The following is a 15,286-nucleotide window of genomic DNA, read 5'->3' as shown; positions in this document are numbered from 1 at the left end:
TTCTGACATGCAGACTGAAGCATGCACTTTTCAATATCAGCAGCAGACTTCCCTGGTGAGCAGTAGCTTTACTACAGTGATCTAATGAGCAACTAGAGTGCTAACATTCAGAATTTATGCCAAATGTGTGACACATCTGAATGACTTCTTGATGGAATCAAAGTAAAAAACTGAAAGTATTCCTACTGAGGAGACTGTAGTAAATGAGGAAATTAGGAAACTTCATAACAAATAAGTCTCCCAAGATGGCCACCAGAGACAAAAGAGCCCAAATATAGCACAACTATCACCCAGATGTAGCCCAAGTATAGCCCAATGACAGAATGTCCCAGAGTGTTCTAAAGAACAACTAGAGCGCTAACAGTCTAACTTATGACAAAAGTATGGCACACCTGAAGCCATCTTGATTAGAATAAAGTGGTAACACTTAAAACATTTAATTTGCAAAGGAACAAAATGAGGGGTTCATTTTTTCCATAGAAATTATGATTAGTGCTGCAGAAAGAAAAATTAGGGCACATTTTGACTACTCAAATCCTCTTCTATTTCATTAAAAAATTCTGACATGCAGACTAAAACATGCACTTTGAATACCAGCAGCAGACTTCCCTGATGAGCAGTAGCTTTACTACAGTGATCTAATGAGCAACTAGAGTGCTAACATTCAGAATTTATGGCAAATGTGTGACACATCTGAATGCCTTCTTGTTGGAACCAAGGTAAAAAACTGAAAGTATTTCCTACTGAGGAGACTGAAGTAAATGAGGAAATTAGGAAACTTCATAGCAAATAGGTCTCCCAAGATGGCCACCAGAGACAAAAGAGCCCAAATGTAGCACAAATATCACCCAGATGTAGCCCAAGTATAGCCTAATGACAGAATGTCCCAGAGGGCTTACTGTCTTACTTATGACAAAAGTATGGCACACCTGCAGCCATCTTGATTGGAATAAACTGGTAACACTTAAATCATTTCATTTAAAAAGGAACACAATGAGGGGGTTCATTTTGCCATAGAAATTATGATTAGTGCTGAAGAAAGAAAAATTAGGGCACATTTTGAGTGACTTCTCAAATCCTCTTCTATTTCATTAAAAAATTCAGACATGCAGACTGAAACATGCACTTTTAATACCATCAGCAGACTTCCATGGTGAGCAGTAGCTTTACTACAGTGATCTAATGAGCAACTAGAGTGCTAACATTCAGAATTTATGGCAAATGTGTGACATATGTGAATACCTTCTTGATGGAATCAAAGTAAAAAACTGAAAGCATTTCCTACTGAGGAGACTGCAGTAAATGAGGAAATTAGGAAACGTCTTAACAATTAAATCTCCCAAGATGGCCACCAGAGACAAAAGAGCCCAAATGCAGCACAAATATCACCCAGATGTAGCCCACATGTAGCCCAATGACAGAAGTGTGCAAAACACTTTTTATTTTTTGTATTTTTGCTGTTTTATATAGTGCAGACTTGTCAGGTATTGGAGTGCTTTACATGAGCATTGGTTACCTCACACAAGAACAAATTCATTTTGGTTGTAGACATGGGGAGATTAAGTGATTTGACCAGAATCACAGAATGTCGAGCTGAAGCACAAACTCCAACCTGGTTCCCCAGTTGCAAAGTCTGCAGCTCTGGAAGTAACACCACATCCTCTCCCCTAAGTGCAACATTTAATCAAGTGGTCAACTGGATAAAAAACATAAACATAACGAATAATTTAAAAGTGCTTTGTCGCTATTTGAAAACTCAGAAAATATGTCCTCATTTTAGTTTTTTAGAGCACTAACCATAATTCTGATGCAAATAAGACCCTCTCGTATATGTAATTTCTAAAGGAAATGCTTTAGGTATTACAGTTTTGATTACATCAAGATGATGTCAGGCGTTCCACAATTTTGTAATAAATATAGAATGTTAGCAATCTAGTTGTTCATTAGGATACTGTTGAAAGGCAGAGGCCAGGGGCACGGACTCTGAAAATTGAAAGCAGGTAGGAGGGTGCAGAGGCAACAATTTGACCACACTGGGCAGGCAGGAATGGCAGTGGCAGCACAACAGAGTATGGAGAGCAGTGGAAAGGGGGCAACAAACCAACAATATAGGACTGGCAAGAGAGGCTGTGGCAATATAATAGACCATTGTGGGCAGAAGGAAGAGGCTGTGGTAGTACAACCATACATGCCAACAGACCCGATTCAGCCAGGAAAAGTCCAATGTTTTTAAGCTCAAATGGGCATCATTTGATCTGTCTCCTGTCTACAATCTCCTCTTTTTTGATGTAACTCAAAGGGGAAAATCAATACCCCAGTTTTTTTTCAACATCTTCCTCTTACCAAGTTCAAAATGTTTGCAAGTATGGTACATTGGATCATGGAAGGCAGGAGGAATTGGGGTAGGGACATGGACTCGGATAACTGAGGACAGGAGGGACATGGAGAGGTGCACCAAACTGACCCTACAGGGCAGGCAACAGGGTTTGCAGCAGCACAATACACCACACAGGGCAGGCGGGATGGGAGTGCAGCACAACAATCCATAGAAAACAATAGGGAGGGGACAGGAGCATGCACATGGACAACAGAGAACAGAGGGGAAAGAGGCAATGGTAGCTAGCTGACCATAATGGACAGACAGGAGAGAAAGCTGCAGCATAACAGACCACCATAAAGGGCAGGAGAGACGGATCAGGGGCATTACAATGAAACAGACAAACCAGAAGGGGTCTTCACATGGAAACAGAGGGCTGGGGGCAATGGGGCAGGGCAGGAGCAGCAAGATGACCATGGAGGTCAGGCAGGATGGGCACTAGAAGCAAGACACACCATGGAGAGCAACAGTGAGATTATGATGGCATACACACAGACCATGGAGGGAAGGTGGGAGGGGGTCAGGGGCAGCTAGCTGACCACACAGGGAAGGTGGGAGAGGCCGTGGCAGCACAGAAGTCCATGCATGGCAAGCGGGAAGGTTAGTGGCAGCACAATGTCTATGATGGGCAAGAAGGAGGGTGCAGGGGCATGCACAAAGGACCATGAAGGATAGAGGGGAGGGTCAAGACCTGGGCACAGACAAGAGAGTTCAAGGGAAGGGGCCTCACAACAGCCCACGCGGGTGAGGCAGGAGAAGCAGTTGCACTACAACAGACCAGGGAGGGCAGAAGGGTGTGGCAGTAAAATGGACCATGAAGGACAGGAGGAAGGGGATAGGGGCATGGAATGTGGACAGGCAGGGTGGAGGTGGCAGGGACAGGTTACATTCATATGACAATGCTAGGCAGGTGGGAGGGGAGTGGCAGCTCAACAGAACACTGAGAGTAGATAGGAGTGGCAGGTCCATGGAACATGGTTGGCAAAAAGGATGGAGCAGGGGCATGCACAAAGATATCAGAGGGCAGGGGGAAGGAGAATGGGGGCAGCAAGCTAAGCACAGTGGCTAAGCAGGAGGTCAATGATGGGGCATATAATTGGGCAATGGAGGGCAGGAGGAGTGGACTGGTACATCATGCTAAATGGAAGGCTGTGGCAGCACATCAGACCATGCATGGCAGGAGGGAGGGGGCTAGTCCATGGATTCAGACAACAGAGGATAGGGAGGAGGTGGATGGGGCAGCAAGCTAACTGTTCAGAGAAGGCGGGAAGGCCAGTGGCAGAACAACGGCCACACAGGGCTGTAATAAGGGAGCAGGGACATGGACTTGGACAATGGATGGCTAGGAGGAGGGAAGGCAGGAGCAGCAAGCTTGGGTGGAGGCAGCACAATGCCAGGCCCTGCTTCCAACCCCCCACCATCCATTGTGATATGCATCTTGCTTCACGTAAAAAAAACTAGAAATTTGCTGAAAAAAACAAAGATTACAGGGACGGTATAGTTAGACTGAGATTTCACTCATGCGCAACCATTGAAATTCAGCAGTTATAGTTACCTGAGCTAATTATAATTTAGAAACCCGCAATGTACTGCTAATGACCTCAGACATTACATCATTCATGACATGGTCAGTTACATCACTCATGACATCACTCAAGACATCTCAAATGAGCTGTGAATGGAATGGAACTATAATCGCTAAGCTATAGTCCCTTCCTGCACAAAAACAATTTCCACACGACACTGACATCCTTGCACCATGGCCTCTGTCACCGCATGGCTGCAGTATGTGCAGCAGTGCCTAGGGAAGCACAGAGTTGCAACATATTCACATACATATGTCACATCCCTGTGCTTCGGAAGTGCCACAGTGCAATGCAGCTAAAGAGCTTGCACTGTCACGTTCCAGTACTTCCTCATAAATCTTCACCTATAAATTCACCATGCACCACTAATGCATTCTTTCAGTCAATCATGCTGTATACATATATTCAACCAAACTTTTACACATTACCTTGCAATTATAGTTCTTTCTTTAAACAGATAAGGTAGTTCTGATAAGAACTTTTTTTTCTTCTTTTTTCTTTTGTGTTTTAAAAAAAAAATTGAACAATTTTGTATTTTGGTTTTTTTTTTTCAAAAAATGAACAAAAAAATCAGGAAACATTTGGAATTGCTTATCATTCCAAAAACAAAAAAACTAACAAATTAACAATGATGGTTGCATTGCGCAGCACAAACTGCATCCACCGACTGCTCACCGAAGCATATAAGTTTCTTACACTTCACGCAGTGTTGCTCGAGAAAGGCGAATTCTGTCCTAATGTCCATTGCAGGTGTTCCTAAGGACGCTCCAGATGTACTTGCCACAGCAGGTGAGGGTTCAAAGCAGCTCGCCTCATTTCCTCCCGAGCAAGATTGAGAGGATGTGTGGTCTGGAGATGCTTGTACATAGAAGCAGTGCCCCAAGAGTATTTTTTTTCACTGCCTCTTGACAGGACTCGGTCACAAATTTTGCACGTCACCTTTCTCGCATTTACTTTCTTCTCTCCAGGTGGAAAAGTGAATGAATTTCCACACAACAGATTCCGGCCTCTGTGGACGTGGTGCCTCCTGCAAAAATTCTTCTTCAGAAGATACTTCCTCCTGCTGCTGGTGCTGTCCAGATGCCATTCTGTTTGATATTTTTTGAAAAACAACAAAAAAAAAAGCAAGAAGAGTTCTTGTAGGAAAAGAGAAGTCTCTCTAAAGATGCTCCAACAAGAATGATTAAAATGGGTGGGGTCCTTCAAAAGTTACAGTGGGAAATGTTATGAACCAATGAAATCTTTTTTTTTGAGGTCACATGGGATCCGCGCACTCTGCGCTCACGAAGCACGCACCCGACGCGACTTCGCGAAAATATAATAAAAATAATATAAGTTTATTATAAGTACAAATATATTATTTTTATGAATATCTTCAATAGTCTCTTGGCCTTATATGTATATTAAACACACATACATATCATTTTTTAACATAAAAAGATTTTGCGGGAGTCGCGCACCCAGCATGCCCCAGCACGTATATGACGTCACGTGGGACCCACCACCGCGCAAGCGTCGCATACCGTAATGCACATGTGTCACGAATGCGCAGGAGTCGCGGACAGGTCGCATTCCAATCGCGCACATCACGTAATATTAAATAGATATGATGTAACTGAAAAACACGCAGCCGCCGCACACCATACACGGATCCTTCACGACGTTCCTAAAATGGCAGCCAGAATCCGCGCACCTACCGTGATGTGTACGCTTTGGGTGCGCGACTCCGAAACAAATTAGGAATTATTTTTTTAAAGAAAATAATATAAATATATTAAAAGAAAAAAGAAAACAAAAAAATTAAACAATATTTCAGTTTCAATTTTTTGAAAACTTTTTTGTTGCAATTTTCTGAAAAATATATAATGTCATTTAATGAATAAAATATTTATAAATAAACAGTTAAAAAACTGTAGCAAATCAGTACAAAAAAATAGGTATAAGTATTATTACACTTACAAATTAGCATTAAAAAAAACTTTGAAATTCACTGAAAAAAACATAGGTTTCAGAGATGTTATAATTAGAAATTAGCATTTAAAAAAGCTTTGAAATTCACTGAAAAAACCATAGGTTTCAGAGACATTATAGTTAGAAATTAGCATTTAAAAAACCTTAGAAATTCACAGAAAAAAACATAGGTTTCAGGGGTGTTATAGTTAGCTGGACATTTCACTCGTACAAAACCATAGAAATTTCTCCGTTATAGTTAGTTCTGCTAACTATAACTCGCGCGCCCGCAATGCACTGCTGATGATGTCACATATTACATCATTCATGACATCGTCAGTGACATCACTGATGACATCACTGATGACATCATCCACGTGACAATCTGATACACCTCATCATACACTAGTATAACCTTTCATCACTCACTGTAAAATACAGAGTACCATATTTGAAACCATTGACACACCAATACCAGTTACTACGTACCCACTCACTGATTCCTAAGTCTACACACACAACTACCCATTCAACAACAGAATCACTTATACATGCAGTCACTAATTAATAGAACACTATCAAATGCACTTACACACATATATAGACATTGTCACATCAGCAGTCATCTTAGTCGGTTATGCAGTCATCCTACTCATTCATGAAAAAAAATCATCACACTTACATTTACTCACTTACACAATTATACACACAACACCTCATTTATTCAAATACATAGTAACTCATAGTTAATATGTAAAAAAATCACCATTACAATTATACACTCATTCATATAGTTACTCTCACAATCACTGACTCTCATATATACTTATTTATATACACCAACTCTCACATACAATGCCTTTAAATGTTTTTACTTTGTTGAAGATGTACAACTAAAACATATATTCGCTCACCAACACACAAATAAATACACTCAGTCACCCAAACAACTGCTTCCACATGCACTCTTAAATCTATACACATAGTCAATCAACCATTCACACATCTATGCATAGACTTACACACAACCCATCCAACCACACACAAACTCAGTGTCCCATAGAAATACTCACCCAACTAATCAATAACTAATATACACACTCATGTAGTTAGTGACCAACTGATGCAGCATGTTATACAGCAACAGAGACAGTGATGCACACATTCACATAGTTTAGTTACTAATCCATGCATTAAGTGAGACACTTTTAATTACTCACTTAAACAGACACTCAGACAGCTACTAAATCCTCCATCTAGACAGTTATATATCCACTCAATCTTCAATACAGATTGGTATATGTATAATACATATTTAAATTTCAAACTAAACCACATTCACTGGATGATGTCATCAGTGATGTCACCAGTGATGTCATTTGAGATGTCATCAGTGATGTCATCAGTGATGTCACTGACCATGTCATGAATGATGTAATATGTGACATCATCAGCAGTGCATTGTGGGCGCGTGAGTTATAGTTATAGGTGGAGAGGTGTGGCTCACTAGTTAGAGGCGGCAAACCCGGAAGCTGAGAATCGGCCAGGGACCAGGGTTCAATTCCCGACGCGGCAGGGTCGTGGACCAGGGTCAAAAACGGACTCGATAATTCTCGCCTCGGTACCTACTCTAACCAGGAACACACTCGGCAACTCTGGGCATTAAGCTTGCCTCATCTCTACAACGGCCCGCCACAGACGCCGGGGATGCCTGGGTTCACCTTGGAGATACCCAGAAAGGGACTATCTCACAGGGATAGCCAGGACGGGTTCCCCAGCGGTCTACAGCGCCGGGACGCCCCTTTGCTAGGGTAGCTGTGCGCTTTACAAGTCTACAACATTTAACATAGTTAGCAGAACTAACTATAACGGAGGAATTTCTATGGTTTCGTACGAGTGAAATGTCCAGGTAACTATAACACCCCTGAAACACATGGTTTTTTCTGTGAATTTCCAAGGTTTTTTAAATGCTAAGTTCTAACTATAACGTCTCTGAAACCTATGTTTTTTTCAGTGAATTTATATATATATATGTATATATATTCCCAAAATCAGTGCTCCTTCTGACCGCAAGGGACCCGAGAGAGGTGGCGCATATGCCGGCGGAGCACGCCGGCTGTAAATCTCCCAAAAACGTCCCAAATTGATGCGCTCTCAGTAACTGAAGGACTCCACATCCAAATCACTTCAAGAGGTGTTTAATTTTACAACGCGTTTCAGCTTATTGCAAAGCCATGTTCACGTAAAATTGGTGCATTCGCCAAGGCGATTGATAAAGTTTGTAGACATGAAGACTGACAAAGGACAAAATGAGTGAGTCAGACAACATTGTCGGATATCTGTTGGACATATTGGAATGGTGTTCTACAAACAGAGTACCATGTCAAAATTTGTAAAGAAAATGCACTCCTGCATATAAAAATCATCAAATCATAATGTAACATATAATAGATACTTATATGTAAATCCTCTGTGCATTCTCATATCACCACATTAAATAGTGCAATTAACCATTGGACATGCGCTACGTAATTATATCATATGCGCAACAATTATTGCAATAACGAACAGATATAGAGCTGCCGTTGCCTGTGCATGCGCATTGTGTTACAAACATACTTTGAAGAGTCCGAGATTCCCAAGTCCAAAGTTCATGCGCAAATGCGCGAAAAGAATTGGTTGTAATGTGAGATGCAATATTTCACAAAAATCACCAAAGTTCCAAAGATCCAAATGTTACATGTGGTTTGTAATCGGGCAAGTGCCCTTAAACTCAATTAAGGTAACAACAACCAAAATCTCAAATCAACTAATAAGTCCCTGTAAATTCTCATACTATACCCATCAGTCGCCCATACTGAGTGATGGCAGGGGAAAAGGGTAGGTTGCCCGTGATAAGTGCGTGCCGGTGTCTGGGCCCCTTCCTTTCCTCCTGTGAATAAGTAAGAAAAGAGAAGAAAACAATAAATAACTATAACATAATACCGTATATCATTAAAAAACAGTGCAATATTTAAGTGCAATATTTTCTTTTCAATGCACAGATGAATATGGAAAAACTGGGATGAAAGAGAGACTCAAATTGAATGCAAATTCTAAAAACAGCACAGAGAGAATAAAAAGAGTTACACAAAATAAACACATCTGTGGTTATTCTCTAAAATGAATTGCTAATTCTACATCCTGGTTAAGCCCACCAGGGTTCTTAGTCTGAAAATTCACAATATATTTTGACTCCTTTTGCCTGAGTTTAAGAACTCGATTCCCACCCCTAGGGTTACTCAGAATTTGTTCTAGAATACAAAATCTAAGGAGTGCAGGATTTAAAAAATGTTTGTCCCTAAAGTGGCGGGCAACCGGATATTTTTCATCAATGTGTGTGATTGCCCGGCAATGTTCCAGTATACGTTTCTTGGCCATGAGGGTGGTACTGCCAATATACCATAGCTTGCACAGACATTCAATCACATAGATGACGAAGGGGGAACTGCAAGTAAGGAATTGATTGAGCTCTTTATTTATCTCATTACAGTTGGCCCTCTTGCAAAAAGTACTATTCCTGCATGCCTTGCAATGGCCAGAAGGGAAAAACCCTTGGAGACCATGTTCTTGTCTTTTGGGATATAAAGTGACATCACTCTGTACTAATTGGTCCCTGATGTTCCTGCCCTTCCTGTAAGTGATACTTGGTCTGATGGAAATACTATCTCCAATAATGGTATCACATTTAAGAATCTCCCAATTCTTTGTCAGTATTTTGTGTATATTACTGGAATCAGAATTGTATGTCATAATGATCCTGGTGTTGTTCGCACCATCCTCATTCGTTTCAGGAGGTTTGTCTGAAATGGTAGAAGCACTGCTAACCCCATCTGCTCTGCCTTAAGCTCTACGTAGTACCCAATTGGGCTATCCTCTGGCTTTAAAACGATCAAGCATATGTGCACTCTCCAGTTGATAGGCTGCCTCAGTGTTGTAACTTCTTTTTGCCCTCAACAGCTCTCCAAAAGGGATACTCCATTTGAGGGTATCAGGATGGCTGCTGAGGGCATGAAGAATGCTGTTCCCTGCAGTAGATTTCCTGAAAAGGGTAGAGCAAATGGAATTTTCTTTGATGTCAAGTCTGACATCAAGGTATTCTGCCATGGTGCTGCTGATGTTACCAGTAAGGGCACTATTGTAGTTGTTGATACTGAGTTGTTCAATAAATTTGGTGGCTTCAAATTTAGTGCCCTTCCATATAATGAACAAATCATCAATATATCGCATCCATGTTGTCACATGGATATCCGACAATGTTGTCTGACTCACTCATTTTGTCCTTTGTCAGTCTTCATGTCTACAAACTTTATCAGTCGCCTTGGCGTATGCACCAATTTAACGTGAACAAGGCTTTGCAATAAGCTGAAACGCGTTGTAAAATTAAACACCTCTTGAAGTGATTTGGATGTGGAGTCCTTCAGTTACTGAGAGCGCATCAATTTGGGACGTTTTTGGGATATATATATATATAACTTTGGCACCGGTTGACTTATCTTCGTGAAATTTTCAAAACTAATGGGGCGCTCCGCTCAGCTCCTACCCCGAAAGTCTCGTGGTGATTCGTCAAGCGGGGGCTGAGAAAAAAGGTGGGTCCCATAACGCAGTTTCCCCATGCATTTTCCCATAGGACCTTTAGTCGAAGGTACTGCCCGAACGGCTGAACAGAATTACTTGAAATTTGGCAAAGTCCTCAGGTCAGGCATGTGCCTTTTGCTTAAATGGTGTAAATCCGTTCAGTAGTTCCTGAGAAAATCAAAAGTAAAATCACATATATATCTGGGCGGAGCCTAACCACACATCTCATCGTGAGATCTGATTGGATGTCAGCACTTCATCCAAGAAGTGTTGGCAGCCATCTTGGAACCAATATACATGATAGCACCTCATTAAAAAGCATTGCAGTTAATAGAAGGTTTTAAGACTTTAGTTACATTATAAATCATGGTTGATGGTACCATACTCATTTTAGGAATTGTGGTGTGTTCTAAGGCGATTTTACCATGTGAAAAGCCTTCTGCTGAGATATCATGAATCATGTTTAAGAGAAAACTATTTTCTCATGCCTTTCCCACAGAGGTTTGGAAGGTGATCTATAAGCTAAACTGAGAGCATATTTTCTGTAAATTCACATTATCTTTCTCAGTCATGTGAGAATGAAGTCTGACATTCTCAGTAAAACATGTACATCCAACAAGGGTAGAGACTGTCAGTTGATTCCTTTGTGTTCTACTGCAGCTTCCCAGAGGGTTCAAAAGAACAACTAGAGCGCTAACAGTCCTACTTATCACAAACGTATGGCACACCTGAAGCCATCTTGGTTGGAATAAAGTGGTAACTCTTAAAACATTTAATTTAAAAAGGAACAAAATGAGGGGGTTCATTTTGCCATAGAAAGTATGATTAATGCTGCAGAAAGAAAAATTAGGGCACATTTTGAGTGACTTCTCAAATCCTCTTCTATTTCATTAAAAAATTCTGACATGCAGACTGAAACATGCACTTTCAATACCAGCAGCAGACTTCCCTGGTGAGCAGTAGCTTTACTACAGTGATCTAATAAGCAACTAGAGTGCTAACATTCTGAATTTATGGCAAATGTGTGACACATCTGAATGCCTTCTTGATGGAATCAAAGTAAAAAACTGAAAGTATTTCCTACTGAGGAGACTGTAGTAAATGAGGAAATTAGGAAACATCATTACAAATAAGTCTCCCAAAATGGCCACCAGAGACAAAAGAGCCCAAATGTAGCCCAAATATCACCCAGATGTAGCCCAAGTATAGCCCAATGACAGAATGTCCCAGAGTGTTCTAACGAACAACTAGAGCGCTAACAGTCTTACTTATGACAAAAGTATGGCACACCTGAAGCCATCTTGATTGGAATAAAGTGGTAACACTTAAAACATTTAATTTACAAAGGAACAAAATGAGGGGGTTCATTTTGCCATAGAAATTATGATTAGTGCTGCAGAAAGAAAAATTAGGGCACATTTTGAGTGACTTCTCAAATCCTCTTCTATTTCATAAAAAAACTCTGACATGCAGACTGAAACATGCACTTTGTATACCAGCAGCAGACTTCCCTTGTGAGCAGTAGCTTTACTACAGTGATCTAATGAGCAACTAGAGTGCTAACATTCAGAATTTATGGCAAATGTGTGACACATCTGAATGCCTTCTTGATGGAACCAAAGTAAAAAACTGAAAGTATTTCCTACTGAGGAGACTGTAGTAAATGAGTAAATTAGGAAACTTCATAACAAATACATCTCCCAAGATGGCCACCAGAGACAAAAGAGCCCAAATGTAGCCCAAATATCACCCAGATGTAGCCCAAGTATAGCCCAATGACAGAATATCCCAGAGTGTTCTAACGAACAACTAGAGCGCTAACAGTCTTACTTATGACAAAAGTATGGCACACCTGAAGCCATCTTGATTGGAATAAAGTGGTAACACTTAAAACATTTAATTTACAAAGGAACAAAAGGAGGGGTTTCATTTTGCCATAGAAATTATGATTAGTTCTGCAGAAAGAAAAATTAGGGCACATTTTGACTTCTCAAATCCTCTTCTATTTCATAAACAAATTCTGACATGCAGACTGAAACATGCACTTTGAATACCAGCAGCAGACTTCCCTGGTGAGCAGTAGTTTTACTACAGTGATCTAATGAGCAACTAGAGTGCTAACATTCAGAATGTATGGCAAATGTGTGACACATCTGAATGCCTTCTTGATGGAACCAAAATAAAAAACTGAAAGTATTCCCAGGAGATTGCAGTAAATGAGGAAATTAGGAAACTTCATAATGAATAAATCTGCCAAGATGGCCACCAGAGACAAAAGAGCCCAAATGCAGCCCAAATATCACCCAGATGTAGCCCACATGTAGGCCAATGACAGAAGTGTGCAAAACACTTATTTTTTGTGTATTTGCAGTTTTATATAGTGCAGACTTGTCAGGTATTGCAGTGCTTTACATGAGCATTGGTTACATCACACAAGATCAAATTCATTTTGGATGTAGACATGGGGAGATTAAGTGATTTGACCAGAATCACAGAATGTTGAGCTGAAGCAGAAACTCCAACCTGGTTCCCCAGTTGCAAAGTCTGCAGCTCTGGAACTAACACCACATCCTCTACCCTAGGTGCAACTATTAATCAAGTGGTCAACTGGATAAAAAAACATAAAGATTACAAATAATTTAAAAGTTCTTTGTCGCTATTTGAAAACTCAGAACATATGTCCTCATTTTAGTTTTTTAGAGCATTAACCATAATTTTGATGCAAATAAGACCCTCTCATATATGTAATTTCTAAAGGAAATACTCTAGGTATTACAGTTTTGATTACATCAAGATGACTTCAGGCGTTCCACACTTTTGTAATAAATATAGATTGTTAGCAATCTAGTTGTTCATTGGGTTACTGTTGAGAGGCAGAGGCCAGGGGCACGGACTCTGAAAATTGAAGGCAGGTAGGAGAGTGCAGAGGCAACAATTTGACCACACTGGGCAGGCAGGAAGGGCAGTGGCAGCACAACAGACTATGGAGGGCAGTGGAAAGAGGGGCAGGAGCAACAAACCAACAATACAGGACTGGCAAGAGAGGCTGTGGCAATATAATAGACCATTGTGGGCAGAAGGAAGAGGCAGTGGTAGTATAACCATACATGCCAATAGACCCGTTTCAGCCAGGAAACGTCCAATGTTTTTAAGCTCAAATGGGCTTTATTTGATCTGTCTCCTGTCTACAATCTCCTCTTTTTCAATGTAACTCAAAGGGGAATATCAATACCCCAGTTTTTTTTCAAAATCTCCCTCTTACCAAGTTCAAAATGTTCGCAAGTATGGTACATTGGATAATGGTAGGCAGGAGGAATTGGGGTAGGGACATGGACTCGGATAACAGAGGACAGGAGGGACATGGAGAGGTGCACCAAACTGACCCTACAGGGCTGGCATCAGGGTTTGCAGCAGCACAATACACCACACAGCGCATGCGGGGCGGGAGTACAGCACAACAATCCATAGAAAACAATAGGGAGGGGACAGGACCATGCACATGGACAACAGAGAACAGAAGGGAAAGAGGCAATGGTAGCTAGCTGACCATAATGGACAGACAGGAGAGAAAGCTGCAGTGTAACAGACCATAAAGGGCAGGAGGGATGGATCAGGGGCATTACAATGGAACAGACAAGCCAGGAGGGAGGGAATATGGGTCTGCACATGGAAACAGAGAGCTGGGGGCAAGGGGGCAGGACAGGAGCAGCAAGATGACCATGGAGGTCAGGCAGGATGGGCACTAGAAACAAGACACACCATGGAGAGCAACAATGAGACTATGATGGCATACACACAGACCATGGAGGGAAGGTCGGAGGGGGTCAGGGGCAGCTAGCTGACCACACAGGGAAGGTGGGAGGGGCCATGGTAGCACAGAAGACCATGCATGGCAAGCGGGAGGGTTAGTGGCAGCACAATGGCTATGATGGGCAAGAAGGAGGGTGCAGGGGCATGCACAAAGGACCATGGAGGATAGAAGGGAGGGTGAGGACCTGGGCACAGACAAGAGAGTTCAGGGGAAGGGGCCTCACAACAGACCGCGAGGGGCAGGCAGGAGGAGAAGTTGCAGCACAACAGACCAGGGAGGGCAGAAGGGTGTGGCAGTAAAATGGACCATGGAGGACAGGAGGAAGGGGATAGGGGCATGGCATGTGGACAGGCAGGGTGGAGGTGACAGGGACAGGTCACAGTCATCTGACAATGCTAGGCAGGTGGGAGGGGAGTGGCAGCTCAACAGAACACTCAGAGTACATAGGAGTGGCAGGTCCATGGAACATGGTGGGCAAAAAGGATGGAGCAGGGGCATGCACAAAGACATCGGAGGGCAGGGTGAAGGAGAATAGGGGCAGCAAGATAAGCACAGAGGCTAAGCAGGAGGTCAATGATGGGCTATATAATTGGGCAATGGAGGGCAGGAGGAGTGGACTGGTACATCATGCTAAATGGAGGGCAGTGGCAGCACATCAGACCATGCATGGCAGGAGGGAGGAGGCTGGTCCATGGATTCAGACAACAGAGGATAGGGAGGAGGTGGATGGGGCAGCAAGCTAACTGTTCAGAGAAGGTGGGTATTAGGAACTTTATTGTTTTTAAAATGTGTGTCTGTGCGAACTACTTAAAATATGAACAAGTATGCAGCATAATCTCACTTTTATTCAGGAAGAAGAGGACGTTTGTGACTGTGACTCCAGGCTCACTTGGCAGAAACACCCCCTGACCCTCCACCCCATCGCAAAATGTAATGCCCGTGAAA

General features: G+C 41.9%; 1 protein-coding gene across 1 annotated transcript in view; it reads right to left on the bottom strand.

Annotated features, from left to right (window-relative positions):
• Nucleotides 1–15,286, bottom strand: part of LOC146789443 (uncharacterized) — a 122,230-nt gene that overhangs the window by 16,244 nt on the left and 90,700 nt on the right. Inside the window, exon 3 of the mRNA XM_085631100.1 lies at nucleotides 8,755–8,845. Coding sequence (XP_085487226.1) covers nucleotides 8,755–8,845 — 91 coding nt within the window. The remainder of the gene's footprint in view (nucleotides 1–8,754; nucleotides 8,846–15,286) is intronic.

This window comes from Triturus cristatus, chromosome 10, assembly GCF_964204655.1.
Source record: "Triturus cristatus chromosome 10, aTriCri1.1, whole genome shotgun sequence".
Lineage (NCBI taxonomy): Eukaryota > Metazoa > Chordata > Amphibia > Caudata > Salamandridae > Triturus > Triturus cristatus.
The sequence above is the reverse complement of the archived record's forward strand: the minus strand, read 5'-3'. Positions and strand labels throughout refer to the sequence as shown.